The sequence below is a fragment of the Acomys minous genome (genome assembly GCF_964271855.1).
Source record: "Acomys minous genome assembly, chromosome: 14".
NCBI classification, from domain to species: Eukaryota; Metazoa; Chordata; class Mammalia; order Rodentia; family Muridae; genus Acomys; species Acomys minous.
Window position 1 is genome coordinate 49,444,952 of NC_140496.1, and position 26,454 is coordinate 49,471,405.

A 26,454-nucleotide genomic window follows, 5' to 3' on the forward strand; every position below is an offset into this window, starting at 1 on the left:
TTTATCATGTGTTTTTATCGGAAACCCTGGCTAGATTAGTCAGAAATCATGCTTGATGCTGTGTGGCAACCAGTGTTCACTCAAAAACTGTTGTTTGGCAGTAACAAAAAAGTGTGACTGTTTGTCTTTACCCTGCAGATACCCTGAGAAGCCTGAGAGGACTGTGCCTCTGGTGTCTCTAGACTCTTCTTTAAGGCTACGTGGCCTCAGTTTTATTAATGAGGAATGGAGAGAAAGCAAGCAACTCTGACAGATTGGCTCAAGTTGGCCCTGTATCCTCCAACTGTAGTGTGGAAGGGGAGGGGGGATTGGAGAGGGAGTCGGAGAGAGAGATGCAAGTAAGTCTGGTTTTCTTTCTTTCTTTTTTTTTTTCTTTCTTTCTTTCTTTCTTCCTCCGAGACAGGGTTTCTCTGTGTAGCCCTAGCTGTCCTAGAACTCTCTTTGCAGACCAGGCTGGCCTTGAACTCACACAGATCCGACTGCCTCTACCTCCTGAGTACTGGAATTAAAGGTGTGTGCCACCACGCCTGTCTGTAGTCTGGTTTTCGAGTTTAATATTTTAGCTCACGCCAGGCGGTGGTGGCGCATGCCTTTAATCCCAGCACTCGGGAGGCAGAGTCAGGTGGATCGCTGTGAGTTCAAGGCCAGCTTGGTCTACACAGTGGGTTCTGGGACAGCCGGAGCTGTTACACAGAGAAACCTTGTCTCCAAAAACAAAAACAAAACAAAATATTTTAGCTCACAAATTACAAGATGGATTGGACGGACCCATAAAATTTAGGGCCTCTGGCATTCCTATCAAAACAACCTCACCAGGATGCACAGGGCGCAGAGAACAGTTGGTGTCGTGGCCGAGAAGCAAAAGACAAAGAGGAAGGGGGCGCTTGAGAGCACGCCCCAGAGACCCGAGGACCAGCCGCCATTCCCAGTGGAACCATCCTAGAGGCCAAGGCCTTCAACACACAGGCCTTCGGGGTGCGTTCACCACTCAGCTATCCTGGCTTACACACAGGGCCAAGTCCGCCCCAGACTAATGGAGTCCTTTGACTATTTTCCATGCTGAACTTGGGTCATTTTGTATCAGGTCTGTTGCCTTTTTGCCACTGTAACCACTTTCCCTCTTTCAGTAGCAGCTACAACCACAAGAAGTGGCCCCGAAAGCAGCACAGAAGCAGTAACACTTCTTTTACGAATGCTTTTCTCTGGCACCACTTAGGGAAATAAAGCTTAGAGAGGAGTTGGATGCCTCTCTAAGCAACACGTGAAAAATCCACTCCCACGCCCCTCCCTTCTAAGTCTCTTGAGTTCTTTGCTCTAGAGCTCCCAGTAACCACACAGCAGCTCACCACCATTCATAACTGCAGTTCCAGGGACTCCGATACCCATGGGCAGCAGGCACAGGCAGGATGCACAACAGTCATGCAGACAACACACCCCCACACATAAGAAATAAAATCAAATAACTCCTCCCCTCTACGTTACGTGAAGGAAATGTCAGGTCTTGACTTTCCATGCGGAGACACCTGCTCCAGTTAGCGTGGCTTGCTGGAGTCAGGGAAGAGGGTACTGGGAGGGTCAATTGGTTATTGTCACATGGCTGTGACCACGAAGCCTGCTGGAACTGAGGTCAGGAGGAAAGGCTTACTTTGGTTCATGAGGGTTTCTCTCCATCCGGGTACAGAAGGCATGGTAGGATAGTTTAGTTTTTGGCATCAGAAATGTGTGGTGGGAACCCCAAAATGCAGGCAGAAGTCAGCATTGGGTAAAACCTTCAAAGACCTCCCCTGTGACCTGCTTTTACCGGGGAGACTCTACTTCCTACAGGCTCCACGAGTTCCCAACAAATACCGCCACCAGCCAGGAGCCAAACACCCAAAACTGACATCAGACTCAAAGCAGGACAGAGGCTTACACCTGCAATGGAATACTTTAGCCTGAGGTAACACCTGCCATTTGCACTAGATCCAGTGGCCTGAACCACACAGCACAGCACAGTCCCTTCGGGAAAGAACCGCATATTCTGGGAAACCGCACCTGGGGTGATTGGATGTACAGGAGCACAAGGAGTGGCGCTACTAGGAGGTGTGGCCTTGTTGGAGTAGGTGTGGCCTTGTTGGAGGAAGTGTGTCACTAGGGGGTGGGTATCAGAAGCTCAAGCCAGTTTTCTCCTCACTGTCTGCCCTCACAGGTAGAACTCTCAGCTCCCTCTCAGGCACCACGTCTGCCTGCACGCTACAATACTTCCTGTTATGACAATTATGGACTAAACCTCTGAAACTGTGAACCAGCCCTCAATTAAATGTTTTCTTTTATAAGAGTTGCCCGTGAGAGCTAGACATGGTGGTACACACCTTTAATCTCAGCACTTGGGAAGGCAGAGGCAGGCGGATTGCTGTGAGTTTGGGGCCAGCCTGGTCTACAAAACGAGTCCAGGACAGTCGGGGCTACACAGAGAAATCCTGTCTCAAAAAAAAAAAAAAGTTGCCATGGTTATGGTGTTTCCTCGCAGCACCTATGAAAAGTGGAGCTGCGCAGTGACAAAGGGCCACAGTATCACAGATACTCACGGACCCTGTCGGGGAGCACAGAGTTCCTGGGGCATGCCACCTGGAGGATTGGAACAGCCACGGTTTATGCTCTTCGGCTGTTTCTTTTTCTCTCTTCCAGCTTGTATGTAATGTCAGCCTGCAGTGACTGACATTTTAAGTCAGTCTGTATCAGTTCCCAACAAGTCACAAGTTTATTCATTTGCTTGCGCGTTGTTATATGCTACTTTTTGGGTCTGCCAGGGTTGCCCTATAATGAAATGTTGGTGAGTGTGCCCAGTTGTATGGTTTAGTTACCATAAAAGCACTGTTTATAATGGGCAGTTCAGGATGCCTAATCACTTATTGTCCCCAAGTCTGATGTTTCCCTTCTCTCGGGACCCAGCAGTGAAGTTAAGGACAGCTTTTCAAATAAGAATAGTGACAATGTGGCCTTCTTCCAAGCCTGCTCCCAAAGCCAGCAGTGCTTTCTCTGTGGTTTGGCAGTCTACAAGCAGCACTTATGCAGCATGCACACCCACTGAACTTACGTGGGCTGGGTCAGACACTACAGTGTCTCTTTGCGTCAGGGCTCATTGAAAGCAGGCCTGTCATGTGGCTTTATAGCTCAGTGCAAAGCACCCAAGCTGATGAGAACGTGGTCTCTGTTCTGAAGCCCGCCACCTGCTATATCTCTTTATGGTAGATTGTGGGAGGTGCTGCTACTTGCCTTTCTCCATAGAAAGGATTTCCCAGGGTTCCCCAGACTACTGGACTCCTGGAAACATCCGAGAGGTCGGGCCCTGGGCTTTTATAGCATTTATTTCCTATCATCTTTAAGTGTTGTTATTATTGCTATTCTAATTATGGTCATATGTGCACATGAGTTGCCCACAGAGTCCAGAAGAGAGAGTTAGTTCCTCTGTCACTGGAATTATTAAGCTGGGGACTGAACTCTGGCCTCTGCAAGAGCATGCACTCTTAAGCACTGAGTCACCTGTCACGTGCCAGGCCCATCAGTCTTTTACTGTTTGAACAGCACATTCTAAGCAGATGCAGGTGTCACCCTCCCTGCTGGCAAGGCTTTACAGCAGCAGCAATTACTACAACACAAACATTTTGGGGCTTTCTGAACTGAACTGCTGGAGGTGTGATCTACACACACTGCTTGGATTAGCAGTATCAGCAGAGCGGAACATTCTGCCGCACAACAAGAATTGTATAGTTGGACCCAGGTACAGTTCCCAGCACCCACACAGCAGCCCACAACTGTCCGTAACTCCAGTTCCAGACTGGGTCTGACACCTCTCACAGACATAAATGTAGACAAAACATCAATTCACATGAAATCAAAATAAATACAAATTAAAAAAAAAAAAAAAAAGAATGGCCTGGTGGGTTTTGTGGCCTTTTGGCTCCCACAGGTGGCTGGGGTCAGGCCCTTGCATCTCATTGTGCTTTTTGGGGTCCAGGCTGCTGGTCCACTAGGTGTCAGGAACTCTTCTTCTAGCTTTCTGGACTCCAGCAATGAGAAGAAGCCCAAAGAGTCTACACCAAGAATCCTCACCAACACATGGAGACTTCCTGATGCTCAAGCTTGCTGTAGGCTGCACCTCTGGAGACTAGCAGGTCACTGCCGCATGGTGCACTTGAATCCCCATGGGATTTGCCTTTATTTGCCTGTCCTTTCCAGTCTCACAGTTCATCTGTCTGGGCAGAGTGAGAGCCCTGCAGAGTACACAGAGTACACAGTTCCTTAATGCTCTTGTCTGTGTAGCTGCCACCAAACACAGAGGAAGAAGCCTTTCTCCACAGGCCCGTATTGGCTAGCTCAATCCATCCATCCGTCCTATGGAAGGATTTTTAAAGGCCCTGGGACATGGCGTTCCTTTCAGAGTACCCCTCCCTCCCTTCATTACTGAAATCTCTTGGGTGACACAAGACACTCTGTTGCTTTTCTTGTGAGGAAACTGGAGAACCTGAGAATCATCAACTGGATGACTCTGGTAACACATCTTTGCGAATAAGAGTAAGGGCGATTGAAATATTCATGTAAATGTTGATCTCAGTGGTTTAAATGAGGATCTTATAAAGTGAACCCATTAATCCCTCCCTCCTCCCCCCACCTGATCCCTCCTGCTCTCATCCCCACCCCCATCCATTCTATTTCCCCTTCACAGTGATTCTCATGTGGCCTTCCTTGTTACTTAGCTTCTTCGGGTCTATGGATTATAGCATGGTTATCCTGTACTTCATGGCTAATAGCCACTTAGAAGTGAGCATATATCAAGCGTGTCTTTCTGGGTCTGGGATATTTCATTCAGGATGATCTTTTCTAGTTCCACCTATTTGCTGGCCAATTTCATAATGTCCTTGTTTTTAACAGCTGGGTTCTATTCCATTGTGTAAATGTACCACAGCTTCTTTATCCATTCTTGGGTTGAGGGACATGTAGGAACCTACCTTTGACACTGCCTGGAGGGCCAAGAACCAGAGGCTAGATAGCCCAGAGACCTAGGATAGCACCAAATACAACTGGGGGAGGGGGAAGGGAAGGAAAAGACAAGATAAGAAAGACATTTCTTTGCTGAGGATATTGAGGGGGAAATGAGAATTTCTCCATTAGGAACTTGCTAAGCAGAGGCAAAGATGTAGCTACCCAGGAGAGAGTTAGAAGAGTTCACGGAAAGCAGAAGAGAACAAAGGCAAGGCCAGGACCTCCAGCCTCTGTGGACCTAGTGACACAAGTGAGGTCTTCATCTTCATCCTTTGGCTTTCCAGACCCTTGTTCTCTCTCTGGATTCACTGCAGAGCCCTTTAAACTCAGTGGATCTTGCTTTTAAACCATCAACTGTGGGGTACACAGCTTTAATGCTAGCAATCGGATCTTGACAGGGAGACTCTGTCAAGAAAGGAAAGGAAGCAAGGAAGCAAGGAAGAAAGGAATTGAAGGAGGGAAGGAAGGAAGGGAAGGGAATGAAGGAGGGAAGGAAGAAAAGAAGGGAAAGGGAGGAAGGGAAGGAGGGAAGATAGGACAGAAGGAAGGAAGGAAAGAAGGAAGGCAGGGAGGAAAGGAGGGAAGAAAGGAAGTGAAGGAATGAAGGAAAGGAGGAAAGGAAGAAAGGAAAGAATGAAGGAGGGAAAGAAGGAAGGGAAGAAGGGAAGGAAGAAAGGAGAGAAGTAGGACATCTTCAAAATAAAGCAGCATCTTTATGAGTGAACAAGTTTAAATGAAAAACTCACTGTTTCTAATTTCTCTGTGTAGAAGTTTCATCAAAAATGAATTCCAGCTCACAAACATATGCAGTCATGTCTGCATTTGACTTGTCTTTTCATTGCCTTCATAATACTATTTTTTGATGTTTATTTTGGTTTTATTTTTTTTTAAGACAGGGGTCTCTCTGTGTAGCCTTGGCTGTTCTGGACTTGCTTTCTAGACCAGGTTGACCTTGAACTCACAGAGATCCACCTGCCTCTGCCTCCTGAGTGCTGAGAATACAGGCACGCACCACCACTGCCCAGCTAATAGTGGTTCTTAATGGTTCAAGGATTTTAGTTTTTTCTGGGGGAACTCACAGTATAAGAAATACAAACAAACATTCAGGTTAATGGCAATAGGGAAACATAAAGGATGGTGCTACTAGAGTACCAAAATAGATTTCAGAAATTAAGTCAAGACTGGTTTCCTATGAGAAAGAATAGGGAAGACAGCTGTAGGCAACAATAAGAGCGTGGCTGGACACGCAGAAACAAGCCATGCTAGACAGCCTGTTTAAAAAGACTGTTGTTGGCCAAGAAATAGTGATATAGTGATATCTAGTTGTAAAGCAGGAGTTTTCTCTTGTTCTCTGAACTTTAACAGTATGCCAGGATACGCATATGCCAGGATAGTGGCCAGGAATTTCCCTAAGACCAATTATCTTAATTTAAAGTTGGCATAGACCAAACAAAAGTCCTACAACCTCTTTAAAGAAAGTTGCAAAACGGAGATCAGGACAGCATGGGGCAAAGACTGCAGACATCAGAGTCCACGCTCGGGGTTACAGAGGAAAATGATATATGATTCGTCTGATCTCGGTGAGACTCTGGCCCATGCCTTGGCCCACCTGCCTTATAGGCAGAATTCCCCTGGTTGAAGGTAATGGCAAATATTTCAACAACCAAGCAGAGTCCATGGTCAGAGAAAACAATTGTGTTGCTTAGTAGGCCAATATTTGAGTGAATTAATCACTTGAAGTTTTTCTCATCTGTGAAATTTTTCTCATCTGTTGAGTTTTCAGTACTTTTAAGTTAAGTGTTGCTTCAGAAAATCACAATATAGTCCCTGTTCGTGTGTTTAATCGGGACACAGATGTTTGCTTGCTCCCTTGATTTAGAAACACTTTAAGGTTCCATTTGCCACTTGTTTGATCTGTAAACCTTTACAGCTAAAAGCATTCCGAGTCAGAAAGCTGGCCTTTTGAAACTTAAATCATTAACGCTTTTTCCCCCCAAATGTGAACATTTCATATTGTCACTTTCAAATAAGCTATTTTTAGAACGATTCCTCTGCCGGGTCCAGAAATTATGCAAAGAAATCCCTCCGTAAGGCCCTAAACTCTAGCAACTGACTGACATCTAATCGGAGGTTTCCTGTTCTATCTTTTTCCAGCCGGCTTCCAATTCCAGCCATAAAGACAAGTGAGGAGCATTCTAAGAAAAAGGCTGTTTTGAGTTCCGCTCCACATCGATTGTCCCTCACTAAGACTTTAGGTAGAATGTAGCAGGTGTTTTTGAAACGTGCCCAGTTCCTCCAACTTCCAGAACCCTTCTCCGAGACGCTAAGACTAGGTAAGTTAGCGCGGCCAGCAATCCTGAATTCTCCATTTCCCTCGCCACGCCCCCTGAGTAACCTAGGTTACAGACACACCCATCCTCCGTAGCTGACCAATCACAAAGGTGAGCATTGCCGGACAAGGTTTGCCCAGCGTGAACCTCGCTGCAAATCATTCGCTTCCTGGACCTGAACGGAAACGGAAGTGAGCTCCTATATTTTGAAGATGAGTTCCTCTAGCGAGGAAGATTCGAATGAGTGAGTGAGGAAGTGCGGGACCGGGTCTTCCGGGGGGCGGAGACTCGCCTGCCAGAGCAGGAGGGAGGGAACCGGCCGGCTACCCGCCGCAGGTCAGAATCCCCGGGTCACCCCGCTGTCCTCGGAAGCATGGTGCAGCCGAGACTCTGGGTGACCCCCAGGTGAGGCGGCGACTCCGCCACGGCAGCACCGAGTGCACGCGGGTTGGCCGGCGAGGATGCAGCCCGCACCTGCGAGCATCCCGAGCGGCCACCGCTGCGGCAGCCGGCAGCACAGTGCGACCCAAGGACGGGGCGCCAGCGGCTGGTAAATTTTTCTTTATAGTGAGTCAGTTCAAGAAACAACCGAAGAACAGAACCAGCCAAGACCTTTGTTTAGTTCGTTTACTCAGCTGTTGAAAGCTGGTTTGTTTATGAAAATGCCTTGCGCATGCAACCGGAACAACTGGAGGAGATGGATCCGACCCCTGTTAGTACTTATTTACGGAGTTTCCATCTTGATAGCCATTCCTGTATGTGTTTGGGAACTAAAGAAATTGAAGGTAAGAGGGTCCAGCACCTCTCCTCTTTCTTAACGCTGCTTGACAGAGTCCCTTTGTCCGCCTTCTTGGTGGTCTGCGAAACATTTCGTCTTTGGTCTGATTTTATTCTGCCGCTACAAGTGGAGTTACCTCCTGGTGGAGAAAATAGTTAAGGCAGCTGCTCAGGATGGACTGAAAGAACTTTATTCCTGAAATAGTAGCTGCTGTGCAGACATTGGGGCTTGACCAGATCAAATAAACTACCTTGGAAGTTACGTTCTGGGTTTTATAAGCTTTTAGCCCGCCTCCTGTAACTAAAGGATTCCTGTTCATTTGACTTTGTTAATTGTTTTTACGTTTGAGGTTACATCTTTTTCTTTGTTTCTTTCTTTAATGAGATAAAGTCTCTAATGTAGATGCTTTGTAACCTAGAATGGTCCTCCTCCGTCTACATTCCGAGCGCTGGGCTTATAGATGTAGCCATCATTCTGTTTGTTTAGTGCTGGGGTTGAACCCGGGGCTTTGTGCATTTGAGGCAGGCAAGCACTCTACCAACTGAGCTACATTTCCAGACCTGAAGTTACTCCCTAATCGAAGCACACGTTTTTACAAAGTCCCTCCGGTCTGTCTCTTGTCTTTCTCTCAGTCTCTCTCCCTCTCTCTCCTCCCTTCCCCTCTCACCCCCCCATCTCTCCCTGTCTCTGTCTCTGTCTCTCTCTCTCCTTCCTTTTCTCCCTCCCTCCTTCATTTCTTTCTTTCTTTCTTGTAACTCACTCTGTAGACCAGGCTGACCTCCACTCACAGCAATCTGCCTGCCTCTGCTTCCCTGAGTGCTGCCATTAAAGGCATGTACCACCACAGCCAGTTGTATTTCTTTCCTTACTTAAAAAAAAAAAAAGTATTCGTTGCTGTGTTCATGGGATGGCCCAGTTGTGGAGGGACAACTTAGGGGAGTTGCTTCTGTGTTCCCAGGATGAGGAGTGCGGAGGATGGAGCTCAAGTCGCCAGTGTTGGAGGCGAGCACCTTACCCGCTGAACCCTCTCTGGCCCACTTTCTACTGTTTGTTGACGTCATGTGACAGTAGTGAAGTATTACAAACTGAATAACTACCATAAATCTACAATCTATGCATAAAGTGAATTTGGATTTATCAATTAATAATAACCAGAAATACTTGTATTGAGAAACACTTTATCTCAGAAGAGTTATAACCATGCCGATGGCCCCCTTTTTGATTGTGGAAAATATTTTAAACAATGTGTCAGACATTTGTAGGATCCTTTTAATCACTAAAATTTTTGTTGGCTTTTTTAATAATTATAGGTTTTTAGGTTATTTGAAATTTGTCCACCCAAACTTGGGTATAGCAATCTTAACATAAATATAATTTCCTCACTTAGTGTTCCTTAGGATATAGTATAGAAAGGTAAATGAAATGTGTATCATTTCTGCTTAAGAATTCCCTTAATTGTGAGCTTCAACTGTAATTTTAAAAAACCATTTCTAATCTTCAGTGTGAACTGCTAACATCCCAAGCCCCTCACTTTCTGATAAGGATATTTAATGGGGCGTGCAAATAAACCAAAGTAATGCATTTGCCAAGTCTAGACCTCAGAACAACTTAAACTGCAGAGACAGGTATGAGAGTATTGCTTAATGTACTTTCTCTGCCATAAGAAAATGCCACGCTTTAGCTGAAGAAAGGGTTCAGTGGTAAAGCAGTACGCACGCAAGCCTGACCACCTGAGTTCCATCTCTGACCCTCGTGAGTGGTGTCTAGGCAAGATGGAAGGCAGGAACAGAACTGTCTGCACGCTAGCCGGCCAGCTGGCCTGCTGTGTGACATGTAACAGCGGAAGCTGCAGAGACCGTGCCTCACAAGATGGAAGGAGAACAGACTCCACGCATGCGCACCTGGGCTCACACACATAGAAGAACACATTTAAGTATACATAAAATAAACTGAGGGCCTTCAACAAGACTTTTTTTTTCCACAGTGTTGAAAACTATTTTGGAGTCAAATATCATGGGGGGGGTGCGGAGACCAGGGGGGTGGCAGTCTAGGGAAGGTCCTCTCACGTTGCAGGAGGCCATGCTCTTGAGCCCTCAGATGGCTGACAGACAATTCTGAGACCACCAGGGCTATGAGATTATGACCTCATTTCACCTACGTCATTTCCCATCAGCCTTTTCTCCAAATATGGCCATTTGCATTAGGGGTTAAGTTTCAGCAAATGAGGAGAGAACAACCTAGTAACTAGTGGTCAAACTTCAGACAGGCTCCACAGTTAAAAGAATGCTTGAAGCCAGGTGTGTTGTCGCACACCTGTAATTTCAGCTCTTGGGTAGCAGAGGCCGGCAGATCTCTGAATTCAAGGCTATCCTGTCTAGGAGGGCCAAGGCTACACAGAGAAACCCTGTCTCAAAAAAGCTTTAAAAAAAAAAACCCAACCAACCAAACAAAAACAAAAAGAACTTGAGACTAAGGATACAATAGCAAAAGACCCAGCACCTGTATTTCACAGGGATTTACAAAGAGGGCAGATAATGACCTCCCTGGAAAGAGGGTTTCAGGGGAAACATTTTGAAGAGTGTTCACTGTTGCCACCTGGTCAGTCACTTTTCACAAGTAGGAAGGTCATTGGGGAGCTTAGTGAGTGCACTGGAGGGGGACAGAATTGTTTAAGTAGGAGTGTGTGGGGGAAACATACCTCAGGAGAATAGATGAGGGTTTTTTGGTTTTTGGTTTTGGTTTGGTTTGGTTTTTCGAGACAGGGTTTCTCTGTGTAGCTTTGACTGTCCTGGACTCACTCTGTAGACCAGGCTGGCCTCGAACTCACAGAGATCTGCCTGACTCCACCTACCAAGTGCTGGGATTAAAGGCGTGCGCCACCACTACCCGGCTGAATAGATGAGTTTTGAAGATTTTGACTCTGAAGGAGGCTGGGAAATGATAGCACATAGGTAGAGAGGACTGGGAGACAAGGAAAGATTTTGATTTTATGTCATTTCCTATTAAGGTTAGAGGCATTAACTAGAGCATATTCCTAAAATGGCTTTATTTTTTTTTTAATGTAACTATAATTTTACTTAATTCTTTAGAAAGGCAAAATAGAGCAAAGTCCCTCTTCATACAGATGAGGGGACATTGAAGCAGAGAGACAAGTGGCCATGGGGATATGACTACAGGAGTGAGTCATTTTTCTGGTCACTTTATGAACGACTGAAATGAAACTCCCCCACAGAACCATGTGAGGATACATGGCCTTCATGAGTTGTCAGCACTAGGCCCCCACTTCACAAGAATCAGAGAGAGAAAGAAGTAACAGGCTAGGAATGGGTGAAGGCACTACGGAAATGTCTCGGGTTTTGTTTCGTTTTTGGTTTGTTTGTTTGTTTGGTTTTGGTTTTTCGAGACAGGGTTTCTCTGTGTAGCCTTGGCTGTCCTGGACTTTGTAGACCAGGCTGGCCTTGAACTCACAACGATCCGCCTGCCTCTGCCTACCAAGTGCTGGGATTAAAGGCGTGCGCCACCACCGCCCGGCTCTTGTTTCGTTTTTGAAGAGGGTTCATTCTTTTGTGAGGCAGGGTCTCATATATGTAGCCCGGGCTGTCCTGGAACTCATCATAATCCACCTGCCTCTGCCTCCAAGAAATCTAGTACCCACTTCTGACCTCACACCCACACATGCACATATCCACACACAGACACATACAAAAAAAATTTTTTTTTTTGAGACTTGGCTGTCCTGGACTCACTTTGTAGGCCAAGCTGGCCTCGAACTCACAATGATCCACCTGCCTCTGTCTTCAGAGTCCTGGGATTACAGGTGTGTGCCACCATGCTCGACGACATAATTTTTAAGTAAATATTTTTTTAAATTGTTACTAATTATTTGGAAAATACCAAGCAGTGCTAATAATCAAATGAAAATAAAACAAATGTTGATTTTTGTAGTCATAACATGAGAGTCTAAGCTCACACGTTCTTTTCTCTTCTAAGGTTGGGATCCACACCAAAGCTTGGTTTATTGCTGGAATATTCCTGCTGATGACCATACCTGTGTCCATGTGGGGGATTCTCCAACATCTAGTGCATTATACACAGCCCGAACTTCAAAAACCCATCATAAGGTCACTTCCTCACACATCTCTATTACTAGTATTGACTGACTTAACTCATAAACATCACATTAAATGGTTTTTATGTTTTACTCTCCATAGGATTCTTTGGATGGTTCCGATATACAGTTTGGATAGTGTAAGTATATTTTGTTGTATTCTGTTAAGAATTCTTTTATGACACTTAACTATGTTTACTAGAGAATGCTTAATAAGGTAAAGAGCACACAGTATTGACAAGGAGAGATTAATAGTAAAAATGTTTCACCTTTTTTTTTTTTTAAACTGGGTTTCTCTGTTGTAGCCCTGGCTGTCCTGCTGTAACTCACTCTGTAGACCAGGCTGGCCTTGAACTCAGACATCCACCTGCCTCTGCCTCCCAGTGCTGGGATTAAAGATGTACACTTCCATGCCCCCTACTGAAGACTTCTTTTTTCCTTTTTGGGTTTTGTTTTGTTTTGTTTTGTTAAAATAGAGTCTATGTAACCCTGGCTGTTCTTGAATTTACCATGTGGACCAGATTAGTATCCAGCTCACAGAGTTCCATCTGAGGGCAGGGATTAAAGGCATGCACCACCACCACACCTGGTTTTTTTGGTTTTTCTAGACATGGTTTCTCTGTGTAGCCTTGGCTGTCCTGGACTTACTTTGTGGACCAGGCTGGCCTCGAACTCACAGAGATCCGCCTGCCTCTGCCTCCCGAGTGCAGGGATTAAAGGCGTGCACCACCACGCCCGGCTAGACATTTTCTTTGTCTAATTATCACAGTAGTTGTATTCTCTGTGGAAAGTGTCCGTCTGTGCATCCACCCTACTTTCCTGCATTTCTTCTTTTTCTTTCTTTCTTTCTTTCTTTTTTTTTTTTTTTTTTTTTTTTTTTTTTTGGTACTTGATAACTAAAATGTGTGATAGTGAGCAATCTGCATCCTTATCAAAATCTGCGCCCATGGGTTCAGCCAAGCCTGGAGCAGATCTATTTTAAACAAGCCCCGACCCCAGGTTTGCACTCTGGATATCCCATCAGGTGTCATAAGCCGTCTGGAGATGACTAAGTCTAGGAGAGCTGCACTTGGGTCGTGTGTTGCACCTGGTCTGTGCTGATGCTGCCCATTCTGTATAAGGGACCTGGTGGCAGCAGTCTGTGCCTGGGGTGGCCCATCCCTTAGGGATGAGGGTAACTTACAGTATTACAGTCTTTAACAGGTGAAAAGCCACTAATCTGAGAATGTAAGCAGCCAAGCAAGGAGAGTAACTACACACTAAAAATGTTCCAAATATCTGCATTTGTCATTACAGTCATATTTTGTCTTAACAACATTAAAAAACAAGTGTAGTGGTACACATGCCTTTAATCCTAGCACCTAGGAGACAGAGGCAGGAGGCTCTCTATGAGTTCTGGGTCAACCTGGTCTACATAGTGAATTCCAGGATAGCCAGAACTACATAATGAGACCCTGTCTCAAAAAATACAAAATATCCAGGCTTTAGTGGCCTTTAATTCCAGCAGAGACCAGCCTGGTCTACAAAGCAAGTTCTGCACAGCCAAGGCTACACAGAGAAACTGTGTTAGGAAATAAAACGTCTTCAGTAACATTTTTTTTCTGATCATATTTTTTTCTTAATTTCAAATTATATTTGAGAACTCACTAACTTTCTTTTTTATGTTCATCACTTCCCCAAACACTTGCCCTTCTGTTTACCTGTATCAGAGAAGTTCGTTGCATTTTAAAGCATGCTTTGCAGAGCCTAGGATGTAGCTCAGTGGTGGACTTGCACTGTTTAATCCTCAGCAGTCCCTGCCTCCCTCCCCGTAAATCCACTCAGAGTACTTCAGAGAGTTTGCTGCAAGTCTGTGACGGGATCCCCAGGTTCTGTGTTATTGTCCTGTGAATCTGAGCAGTAATTCATGTTCCTCAGGCTACAACTCTTCTTTAATGTCTGTGCTTTTCCATAGTGGATAGCTTTGAAATATCCCAAAATTGCCATCTACGTGGACACCTGGAGGGAGTGCTACGAAGCGTATGTCATCTATAACTTTATGATCTTCCTTACCAACTATCTCACCATCCGATTCCCAAACTTGATGCTGCACCTAGAAGCTAAAGACCAGCAGAACCACCTCCCTCCACTCTGCTGCTGCCCGCCATGGGCAATGGGGGAGTAAGTAAATCGGGTTTTCATGTGTCTGTTTGGGTTTTACAGAAGCAGAATTATTCAGTTTGGGCCAGCTCTCTGCAAGACAGTTCTGTAAACAGAAACAATAAGTAGACTTTAGCATGGAGTACAGTTTGAAAGACAACAAAATACATTTTTGTTTGTTTTTGTTTTTGAAGACAAGGTTCTCTGTGTAGCCCTGGCTGTCCTGGAATCGCTCTGTAGACCTGGCTGTCCTTGAACTCACAGAGATTCACCTGCCTCTGCCTCCCCAAGTCTGGGATTGCATTCATGTGTCACCATGCTCAGCTAACAAAATACATGTTTTGTTTTTTGTTTTCGAGACAGGGTTTCTCTAGCCTTGGTTGTCCTGCATTCTGTACACCAGGCTGGCCTCACCTTGATAAACTTTTTATTGGGTGAGCAATGTAAAAATGAAACAAAAACAAAAAAAAACCCACAACATCTATATCTTAAAAATGTATTGCCTTTAATCCTAGCACTCTGGAGGCAGAGGCAGGGGGATCCCTGTGAGTTCCAGGCCAGCCTGGTCTATAAAGTGAGTCTAGAACAGCAAGGGATACACAGAGAAACCCTGTCTCGAAAAACAAAAACAAAAAGCAAAGACCCAGGTTGATTTCCTAGCCATTCCAGCCATCCAAAACCCCAGTTCCAGGGGATCCAACAGGCACATGTGTGGTGCACACACATATATGCAGGCAAAACATTCATACACATAAAGGAAAATAAATGAGCCCTTTTTAAGTGGGATTTTTTGTTGGGTGAGGTGGTAACACGCCTGTGGTCCCATCACTCAGGCAGGGGCAAGTGGATCTCTGAGTTCGAGGCCACCCTGGTCTACAAAGCAAGTCCAGGACAGCCAAGGCTGCAAAGAGAAACCCTGTCTCAAAAAAAAAAAAAAAAAAAAAAAGTAGGATTTGTTTGTTTGTTTTGCTTTTTCTCCCCCTTTTCATTTTGGTTTTTCAAGACAGTGTAGCTTTGGCTGTCCTGGAACTCACTCTGTAGACCAGGCTGGCTTCAGACTCACAGAGATCCACGTTGCCTCTGTTTTCTGAGTCTTTTTTATATATATATACATTTATTTTATTACACATGTATAAAACAAACTACATACAGCACAGAGAACCATGTGACAATCATGAGAATAATGAGTTCTATACATGTTACATTCATAGTGAATTGGCCATCTGCATTCATCTAGTTTGAAGTAAATGTAAAAAAAAAAAAAGTCTTTAAAGAGTTAAGATTGCATATTTTACCCAAAGAACTTTAGTTACTTTTCTCACTACTGTGATAAAATAACTGACAAAAGCAACTTAAGAAACAAAGGGTTTATTTGGCTCACAGACTCATTTCACTTGGTCCTGTCGATTTGAGGTGAGCATGGCAGGAAGCCCCAGTTCCCAATACTGTTCTGTGCTGTGCTTCAGTGGAGCTGGGCAGGGGTGTCTTTCAGAGATAAAGTTACTAAATAACTTCAGGGGCTGGAGAGAGGGCTCAGAGCACTGTCTGTTCCGAAAAGGTCCTGAGGTCAATTCCTAGCAACCACATGGTGGCTCACAACCATCTATACTGAGATCGGGTGCCCTCTTCTGGCCTGCAGGTGTATATGCAGGCAGAGCACTGTCTAAGTAATACATAAATAAGTCTTTAAATAATTTCAAAGTGGGCTTTAGATTTCCTTGCTGCCATCCACACTCTTATCCACCTGTCATTTAGGACAAAATTGGCTGAATGAATATAGTTGTCATCTGACCGAGTCATTTCCATTTGGAGGCTTTGAGATGTTTTGATGCCACTGAATAGCTAAGATGGTCTCTTTCTTTTGCAGAATGCTGCTCTTTAGATGCAAACTAGGAGTGTTACAGTATACTGTGGTCAGACCAATCACCACTGTTACTGCTTTGTAAGTATGACTCTCCTTTATTTTTTTTACTGTTTCAAATCTTCATGCTACATGCCTGGGAATGTAGCTCAGTTTGGTAACTGCTTTGTATGAACAAAGCCCCGTGTTTAATCCCCAGCCCCTCAGAAGGCAAGTGTAGTCGTTCATGAGAAATAATCCAAGCACTTGCAAGGTAGAGGCAGGAGAATTGAGAATTTAAGGCCACCTGGGGCCCTGTCTTTAAAGATCTGTGTTCTTACATGGGAAAGCAAGTAGGAAAAGGGTATTGATTAATAGCGTAAGTCTAGCCTGCTACAAAACCACATATATAAAAGCTGGGTTCCGTAACAACAAACAGTGCAAGGCATTGCCACAAGATTCACATCCTTTTGAGAGCAGACATGAGAAAAATCATCAGAGGAAAACACTACTTTAGTTGGGTTAATCACACAGATTTTATGTGTGTGTGTGTGTGTGTGTGTGTGTTGTTAATTTAAGAGTTTATTAATACTGTTTTAAACTGGTGCAGGTCTTTAATCCCAGCACTGAGGAGGCAGAGCCAAGTAGATCTCGTTCAAGGCCTGCCTGGTTTACATAGAGAGACTACATCTCTCTCACACACACACAAACTGTGATGCCAAAATATTAAAGTTTCAATAAAAATTCCAAAATGTGAGTTTCTGCAGACCACAGCATAGAATCAAGCCATGTAACAATACTTCTTATCCTGCCTGTGCCAGAAATACTTATAGAAGTATGTTTTATTGCTTTGCTGCTTAGAAACTAGGTGAGCATATAACTTAATACTTGTATTAGAATTTACTCGGGGGATCTGAATCTTCAAATATTTACCGCTAAGTTAATTTAGAGGGAAAGTGAGCTGTAGTCATGTTTATCAACCAAGCTTTCCAAAATGAGGAAAGTCATGATTGTTCTGTGGTTTAATGGTTGTTTATAATTTAAGTTAAAAGTAATGATCATACCATGTATTTCTAGAAAGATGTGACTCGTGTCAGCTTTTCCACCATCTGTGACCAAAGGCAAGTGGTCGTCCTTAGGCTTTCTGAAATAAACTGGTTATAGATTTTAAGTTTTACTACTGCTGTGCCCTAAGTGTGTATTCAGGGCTGGAAGGTGTTTGGTGATTGAGAGCGCTTGGTGCTTTTGCAGAGATGTGGTTCCTAGAACCACCATTGCTGCTCAGAACAATCTGTTAATTCCAGTTCCAATTCCAGAGTATCCAGTGTCCCCCTCTGGCCTCCAGGGACACTGAATGCACATCACGCCAGGCGTACATGCAAGCAAAACACTCATACGTAAAAAAATAAATCTCTAAAGGATATATATTAAGATACAGGTCTCCTTGGTTCGTCATAAAGTTGCCTGACTTTTGTCACTTTTCAGGGTATGTGAGCTCGCTGGAGTATATGATGAGGGAAACTTTAGCTTCTCCAATGCTTGGACCTACCTGGTTATAATAAATAATTTGTCACAACTGGTGAGTAAATACTCTTTTGTTTGTTTGTTTTGTTTTTTGAGACAGGGTTTCTCTGTGTAGCCCTGGCTGTCCTGGACTCACTTTATAGACCACGCTCAGAGAGATCTGCCAGCCTCTGCCTCCCGAGTGCTGGAAGTGAAGTGTGTGTATGTGCCACCACACCCTGCAATAATGATCTTAATTGTACTGAATTAGTTTCTGTTACTAAATATTATCAGGCACTATTTCTTAAGAACAAATATTACCTTTTAATTTGTACATGGAATCTGAGGCAGCTTTAATGTATAGTTTTATACAATATAAACATATAGTAGTATGTTTATGAATGATTTAGTGACTTACACACAGACCTGTTGTTTGCTGTCGTTTCTGCATGGCTGTGAGTATATGCATTGTGTACCTCCTAAATAAACAAAAGGTACAGAGACTTACTCCGTAAGAAGAAAAGGTCTAATTGGCATATTGATAGGATAGAATTTCTAAGTAAAGGAAGAATTTTCTGGTTGTGGCACACACTTTTAATCCCAGCACTTGGGAGGCAAAGGCATGAAGATCTGCGTTTGAGGCCAGTCTTGTCTACAGAGCAAGTTCCAAGACAGCCAAGGTTACATAGTGAGACTCTGTCTTGCAAAAAACAATTAATTGTTTGTTTTTCAAGACAGGGTTTCTCTGTGTAGCCTTGGCTGTCCTGAGCTCACTTTGCAGACCAGGCTGGCCTCGAACTCGCAGCGATCCACCTGCCTCTGCCTCTTGAGTGCTGGGATTAAAGGCTTGCACCACCTGGCATTAGTTAAATAAATAAACTGTGTGGTATAAATGTTACGCAAGAGACTAGCTTATAAAAGTAGTAGTGATTTGTCTTTAAAAGCATAATAAGATGTGTTTGCTTTTATTTGACTGAAGGAAACGTTTTGTCCCATTCATATCATTTGTATATTGCTTTAGTTCCAGTAAGTGAACATGTAGAAACATATTTAGGGGAAACATTACATATCTCCCTTGCGAAATTCCACTTCTGTGCATCTGCAGCAAAACACTAAAAGCCTGTTGTTAATCTGAACCACTGGCCGAGTAGCACTCAGCTGTGCCTGGAGCGCCACTGTAGAGCAGGCTCTGGTTTCGGCTTCAAGAGTTCTGCTACTGTCTTCTACTGCAGAATGTTAACTGTTGCTTTTGTTTCCAGTTTGCCATGTACTGCCTTCTGCTGTTTTATCAAGTGCTAAAAGAAGAGCTCAGCCCTATAGAACCTGTGGGCAAATTTCTCTGTGTGAAACTTGTTGTTTTCGTTTCCTTTTGGTAAGTATTGCTTTCTCTTACGAGAATATTTCAATATTAAATGCTAATTAAACTGTTGGTTAAGAGAGTTTTAAAATAATTTTAGCCAGGTGTGGTGGCGCAAGCCTTTAATCGCAACACTTGGGAGGCAGAGGCAGGCGGGTCGCTGTGAGTTTGAGGCCAGCCTGGTCTACAAAGTGAGTCTAGGACAGCCAAGGCTACACAGAGAGACCCTGTCTTGAAAAAAAAAAAAAATAAATAATAATAACAATTCTAAAACAATGCCCTGCCTATGATCTCAGCACTTGGAAGACTTGAGAGGCACGACTACCAGTTCAAGGCCAGCCTGAGCTATGAAGCTACAAACTACAAGTGTTAATATAGGAGGAGAACTAAAATGCTATTACTCACACTTTTAAAAGCTAGCCCTATGCCAGGGTAGTGGTGGCACACACCTTTAATCCCAGCACACAGGAGGCAGAGGCAGGTGGATCTCTGAGTTCAAGGCCAGCCTGGTCTACATAGGTTCTAGAACAACAGAAGCTACACAGAAACCCTGTCTTAAAAAACAAAATCAACAAAAGCTAGTCCTTAGGGCTAGAGAAATAGCGTTTCAGAGACTTTGCTACATATCCAGAGGTCCACAGCACCCGGCTCACATCTCCATGTTAACTCCAGTTCCAAGGAATCTGGAACTTTCTCCTAGCCTCTGGGGCACATGCACATATTCAGATTATCAGACACACACATACACATAAATAAGAAAATCTTTTTGTCTTCTTTTGTTTTGTTTGTTTGTTTGTTTGTTTCTGAGACAAGGTTTCTCTGTGTAGCCCTGACTATCCTGGACTCACTTTGTAGACCAGGCTAGCCTCAAACTCATAGAGATCTGTCTGCCTCCCCCTCCCTAGTGCTGGGATTACAGGTGTGCGCCATGTCTCTCAGCTAAGGAAAAACTTTTTTTTTTTTAATTTGTCTTTTGTAAGATTTATAATAACAGGACTGGGAAGGTGATTCGGCAGATAAGAGCTCCTTTTGCAGAGGACCTGGATTTAGTTTCCAGCACCCACAAGGTTGGTGGCTCAGGACCTTGTGTAACTCCAATTCCAGGTGGTTCTAATGCCCCTCTGACATCTGCAAATACTGCACATGTGTCATAGATGCAGGCAAAGCTCACACACATAAAAATAAATGTTACCATTTAAAAAGATTTACAAAAACAAATATTCTTAGCCATGTGTTGGTGGTACGTACCTGTAGTTGTGGCACTCGGCAAGAGTATCTCAAATTATGAGTGTGAGGACATCCTGGGCTATATAACAAGTTCTAATCTATGTGATCTTGTATCTGATCAATCAAAGAGAGAGTCAGATGATGGCTGACATTTAAAAGATGAAGATCATTTGAGATAGCCTAAATATCTTGATAGTATCATTAAAATGAAGGTTCTGCTAGTTGTGGTGTTTTTAATTCCAGCACTCCCACGGAGACAGAAGCAGGCAGATCTTTGTGAGTTGAAGGCTAGCATGGTCTATAATAGCAAGTTTGAGGCCAGCCAGAGACCCTACCTCAAAATGAAAACGTTACTTAATATTATGATTCTGCCGTAAATAAAATAGTATCAATTTGGGAGAACATTTAATGATGTGAGGAAATGTTTATCAGTGAGTAAGCACAAGGAGATACAGCCTTGAGGTAGAGTGTGTGTTTGCAGTGTTACAGGCCCTACTGTCTGTCCTCAGTGTCACAAAGCAGAACTAGACATGGCCTTAGGTTAGTGACAGGGTAGGTAACAAGTTATGTATATTTAGCTTAGCAAAGCAGTCAGGAGAAAAAAGAATTCATGAAACTGCACTGCCAGAAGTTATGTTAGCATCTGGGGGCACACATCATACACAGTCCTCTATAGAAGTAGCTCATATTATAACAATTTCTGGGACTCAGCAGTATTATAGTTCAGATAATCTGTGCCTGGCAGGATAGCTCAGCAGGGAAAGGCACTTGCCCTGCAACCTAATGAACTGAGTTTGATGCCCAGAGCCCATGTAAAGAAGTAAGGTTTTAAAAGGGGCAGAGGAAAACAATGGCGCCCATGAGGTGGCTCAGTAGGGAAAGATGCCTGCTGTCACCAAGTGTCAACAATTGGAGTTCCATCTCAGAGCCCACATGGTCAATGAAAACTACTGACTCCCACAGGCTGTCCTCTGACCTACACACACACACACATACACATACACACACACACACACACACAGAAAGACATGTTACATGTGTGCACGTAAACAGCCGAAAATTAATTTCTTTGAACCTAATTATCTAGATATGGTGGCACACACCCTTAATCTCAGCAGTTGGGAAGTGGAGGCAGTCATATCTCTGAGTTTGAGGCCAGCCTGGTCAGCATAGCAAGTTCTATGAGCAACCAGAGCTATATAGAAAAGCCCTGTCTCAAAATAAGTAAATGAATAAATAAATAATAAAATAAAAATCCTAGTAATTGATACACGTGTAAACATACTGGAGTATCAGGCCTTTACTGACAAGCTGTTAGAACTTGGAATCTGATTCTTTGTACATGGTTCCAAAGTGGGAGGAAGGGTAAATAAACTAAATAATGAAGTTCCAAGAACATATCATGGAAGTTAATACATTTGTAAGGCAAGGTGAGTATACTTAACATAAACACAACTGGGAGTATGCCCTGAAGGCAGGATAATGGGGAGTCCTAGGGTGCAGTGAGGCATTAGCTGTTTTAAATCTTTTTTGTATGATATGTGTTTATTGTGTGAGTGGCGGCATGTACATGCTGTCTGTGCTTGTGGAGGTCCGAGGACAACTCTGGGGGTCAGTCCTTGCCTTTCATTTGAGACAGGGTTGTAGTGAGAATCCAGGAATTTTGGGTTCCTTTGAAACAGAGAAATATTATAAGAATATGTTCTCGTTTAGCCCCAGGTGTGGGGTATGGGGCTGCTTCTCAGCAGCGGACTCATGTGTCTGGTGCGCTGGCAACAGACTTCACTTTGCCAACTGCAGATAGTGTCTGTGATTGTGTGACCTTTGGAATTCTAGGGGCTTTTCAGAGGATATATAAATGCTGGGGGTGGGGATGGGGGTGCTAGTCGCTGTTGGTGTGAAAAGAAACAAGAAGAAATTAGATATCCTGATGGCAAAGACCAAATTGCCCCAAGGAGCTCAAAGCCCCTAATCAGCAGGCAGTCGTCTAATGATAATGCCGCCCCCTTTCCAGCCCTTGGCTTTATTCACGGGTCTCTTCCTTTCCTCTCCCTCCTCCCTTCTTCCTAGTGTTAGGGGTTGAAAGGGAAGAAGGAAAGGGGTGGAGAAGGGTGGCAGAAAGAAGCAGCCACAAAGTAGCAAACACAGGTCTCCTACACAGGTCTCCTAAGTGTTCATCTGCAGACATACATCAGGCTTGCTGGCCTGCGGCCGGCCTGGGAGCCTCTCTGCTACTTCCCAGCTCAACATGAGGAGCACTGGGATTGCAGATGTGTGCTACCACAGCCTTACCTGGGTTCTGACACCTCCCGGCCCCTAGTTGCCTATTTTTAGAACACTTGGTCCTTTCATTATTTAGATTTGACACTGACCTTTTCTTGACATACAGGCAAGCAGTAGTTATTGCTCTGTTGGTTAAAGTTGGCGTTATTTCAGAAAAGCGTACCTGGGAATGGCAAAGCCCAGAAGCTGTGGCCACAGGCCTGCAGGTAAGTAGTGTTGTTTCTGAAACTCAAGGAATTTTACTGTTAAGCCATTTGATGCAGTATTGCCCCTGAGCGGGCCAACGTGCAAACAATGGGGGCAGGAAACTGAGAGAAATGAGCTATAGGTACTGACTGGTAATTATTCTGTTCCTGGTTCACTTATAACTGCATGTTACCTTGCAGCTGTTGGGTAACAGATTGAAAAATACTTGAGCGGGGCTGGAGAGGTGGCTCAGAGGTTAAGAGCACTGCATGCTCTTCCAGAGGTCCTGAATTCATTTCCCAGCAACTACATGGTGGCTCACAGCCATCTGTAATGAGATATGATGCCCTCTTCTGGTGCGCAGGTGTACATGCAGGCAGAGCACTGTATACTTAAATAAATCTTTTTTAAAAACAGAAGAAGAAAAAATACTTGACTGAGAAAATGCAAGAGATATAAATCTTGGCTTGTCATACTTTGAAGAAATGAAAAAATGTTTGAAAAATGAATATAATCTGAAACTTTTAAAAGAAATTTATACCCTAAATAACATTGAAGAAGTTCGTAGTTTGGAAAACTAGATTTAATCCCAAAGATGCCTGGTGTGCTGGTTACTGTTTGCAGGACTTTATAATCTGCGTTGAAATGTTCTTAGCAGCCATCGCCCATCACTACTCGTTTTCTTATAAACCGTACGTGCACGAAGCAGAGGAGGGCTCCTGCTTCGACTCCTTCCTCGCTATGTGGGATGTGTCGGATATCAGAGATGACATCTCTGAACAAGTGAGACGTGTGGGTAAGTAACAGCGATTCAACTTCTGTTAGTGTGAGGCGGGGGCGCGGCAGGCATGGGCCTCGAGCAGGGCTCCTCAGGAGCTGTTCAGCTTGGATTTTAGAACAGGGTCTGGCTGGCCAGGGAGCCTCAAGGACCCTCCTGTCTGACCACACCACAAAGCCAGGCCAAGCTTCTTACTTGTGCTGAGGAGGAAACTCAGGTGCTTCGTGTTTGTGTGGCAAGCTCTTTACAGACTGCAGTGTTACCCCTGCCCAAATATGCAGGTTTTGTACGTCTCCTGCTGTGGCCGTTCAGTAGTTAAAGTAGTAGTATCATTGTGCAGGCTCTTCAAACTCGGGGAAGACAAAGGGGAAAGGCGGAGCTTTTTAAAGAACCATATGTTTAGAATAGAAAAAATAACTTTTGGCTAATAAAATTATATTGTCTTAAAGGGAGGACAATGCGAGGTTATCCGAAAAAAAAGCTTTTCCCTGGCGACCCGGATCATACAGAGCATTCAAGTCTTCTTTCTTCCTCTCCGCAAGATAGAGTTTCTAGTAGTTCAAGAGCATCCTCGCCAGTGGGCCAGTACCAAGGCTTCGGACATACAATTACATCACCACGTCCACTTTCTATAGACCGCCTATATGAAGATTTCATGAGTGATATCCAAGAAAAGAACAGAAAGGCTCTTGCAGCAGGCATCAGGATTAACATGCCTGAAGAGGACCAGATGACTTCCGACTCAGACTCTGACACGGACACGTCACAGATCATACTTGTTTCAACCAAGCCAAGTGACATTATCCTAGACATGTCAGAAGATCTGTCGGCACCTTCTGAATCATCCACAGACCCTTAAACCTGCCACAATCCTTTTTTCAAAATACAGGCAAAACCAGTATAACTACTATATATAATATACAACTATAACACTAATACATACAGGTTTTACTAATACATATATGTTTTCTATATCACAACATTTAAATTTCTTAGCTTTAGCTTTCTTAAACTTTTAAGAATATCATATATTCAAATAGTAGGTAACAACTATAGCAAAATTCTCTTGAATTTCTCAAAAGTACAGACTTAAAAAAACAAACAAAAAAAGAAAGAAAAAAAAAAGAAAATCAGTGCTTCTTGCCACTGCATGAATGCAATGCTCTGGACTGAAAATGTAAATATAAAATTCAGATTAATTGAATTTAATGTAATCCTAACCATGTGCCATTTAAGTTTATGTAATTATACTTTCAAAAATCTAAAACTCTTAACGTGTCTTGCTCTTTTGTTTTCTCCCATCACCACCCCCCACCCCCTGCCAAGACAGGGTTTGTAGCTCTGGTTGTCCTGGACCCACTTTGTACACCAGGCTGGCCCCAAACTCAGAGATCCACCTGCCTCTGCCTCCGCCATGCTGGGACTAAAGGTGTGCACCACCATCATCTAGCTGTGTCTTACTCTGGTGTGTGTGTGTGTCTTATTTCTTAAACAAACTAAATCTTAATACTTTAACAAAAATAGCTTGATTAGAAATCCAATAAAAATTTTAAAAAGATTTGAACTAGACTTAGTGGTGTATACTACCTTTATACCCAGCACTCAGGATGTAGAGGCAGGCAGATCTCAATGTGTTTCAGGCCAACCTGGTCTAGGCAAAAAACAGAATCAGGAAACACTGATCAAAAAAACAGAAAATGAAAATAAATGAAAGGATGTCCTGTGAATCAGAATCAATCATTTTATTAGAATGTTCAGACTACTCATATGAATATATAGACATCAGAATCCTAGTGGCATTATTTAGATAAAGGACAATCCTAAATTCATATAGAAATATAAAAGAATGGCCAAATCACTTCTGAGGAAATGCTGGACCACTGCCTCATTTGAAATACAAGCTAGGTGCAATCCCAGCTTATGAGGCACAGGCACAAGAGTCATTTGAGCCCAAAAGTTTGAGATCAGCCTAAGCAACAGAGAACCCTCTGCCTTAAGAAAAAACTGATTACAATATGGCAGGCTGGAAAGTCAGCTCAGCATTTAAGAACACTAGCTGCTCTTCAAGAGGACCCAGAATTGATTCCCAGCACATGATAGTTCACAACCCTCTGTAACTCCAGGTCTGGGAAATGTCCTCTTTCGACCTTAGGCACCAGGAATGCACACTGGTGCACAGACATACACATAGGCAAATCACCCAACCAAATAATAAAAACTGAATATTTTAAGGGAAAAAAGTGTGGTGCTAACAAAAATAAAGGTACAGAATGGGAAATTCAGAATCGTTGACCAGAGCACCAAGTGGGCATACTAATGCAACTAATAAACTTCCATTGCAAATAGGGCTCAAACAAATTTGAAGTCCCCAAGACTTTCCTGGATGAGTGACATTCTGGTTGGCAAGTTGAGACATGAATGCTGGGCAAGGTATCCCAGGACAGTTGAGCAAACCAATGAGAACAGGATAAGTGCACCACAAAGACATGTCCCCAGGAAAGCCCCTTATCGCTGAGGGCACTACAAAGACATGTCCCCAGCAAAGTCCCCTATCCCTGAACGCAATTGGTGGAAAATGTAACTAACCTGGCACAGATGACTGTGGCTTTTGTGACATCTGTGCTTAAAGGCTCTACAGCAGTCTGGCTTGGGGTCACAGTTTGGCTACTGAGTCTGTTCTGCATGTGATCCACTAGTGGCTTGATTACAATAAACTTTTATTTTCTGCATTGATTTGGTGTTTGAGTTGTGTTGGATCCAAGCGGACCCCAGAACACTAAGAAAAAGCAGCTTGCAACAAGAGAATTATCCCAGGAAATCTGAATTCCACATACCAAAACATGGAACTTGACCCCTATTTTACACCAGACACCAAAATCAACTCACTGCGCAAGAGACACAAA

The 26,454-nt window shown here is 43.8% G+C and overlaps 1 protein-coding gene across 4 annotated transcripts; it reads left to right on the forward strand.

Annotated features, from left to right (window-relative positions):
* The first annotated feature begins 214 nt into the window (after positions 1 to 214).
* On the forward strand, positions 215 to 26,284 carry LOC311582548 (transmembrane protein 184C-like). 4 transcript variants are annotated; one of them, XM_084755704.1, is made up of 14 exons: positions 215 to 272; positions 817 to 975; positions 7,177 to 7,355; positions 7,448 to 7,596; positions 7,921 to 8,137; positions 12,121 to 12,251; positions 12,342 to 12,378; positions 14,193 to 14,398; positions 16,245 to 16,319; positions 17,703 to 17,796; positions 18,980 to 19,092; positions 22,694 to 22,793; positions 23,398 to 23,569; positions 24,001 to 26,284. In XM_084755704.1, the coding sequence occupies exons 4-14, from the start codon at positions 7,565 to 7,567 to the stop codon at positions 24,408 to 24,410; spliced, it is 1,587 nt and encodes a 528-aa protein (XP_084611830.1). In that variant the 5' UTR covers positions 215 to 272; positions 817 to 975; positions 7,177 to 7,355; positions 7,448 to 7,564; the 3' UTR covers positions 24,411 to 26,284. The 4 variants fall into 4 exon arrangements, with proteins under 4 accessions (XP_084611830.1, XP_084611833.1, XP_084611832.1 ...); XM_084755707.1 differs by lacking the exons at positions 7,448 to 7,596; positions 7,921 to 8,137 and having other exon boundaries at positions 219 to 272; XM_084755706.1 differs by lacking the exons at positions 215 to 272; positions 817 to 975; positions 7,177 to 7,355; positions 7,921 to 8,137 and having other exon boundaries at positions 7,388 to 7,596.
* Positions 26,285 to 26,454: the final 170 nt, after the last annotated feature.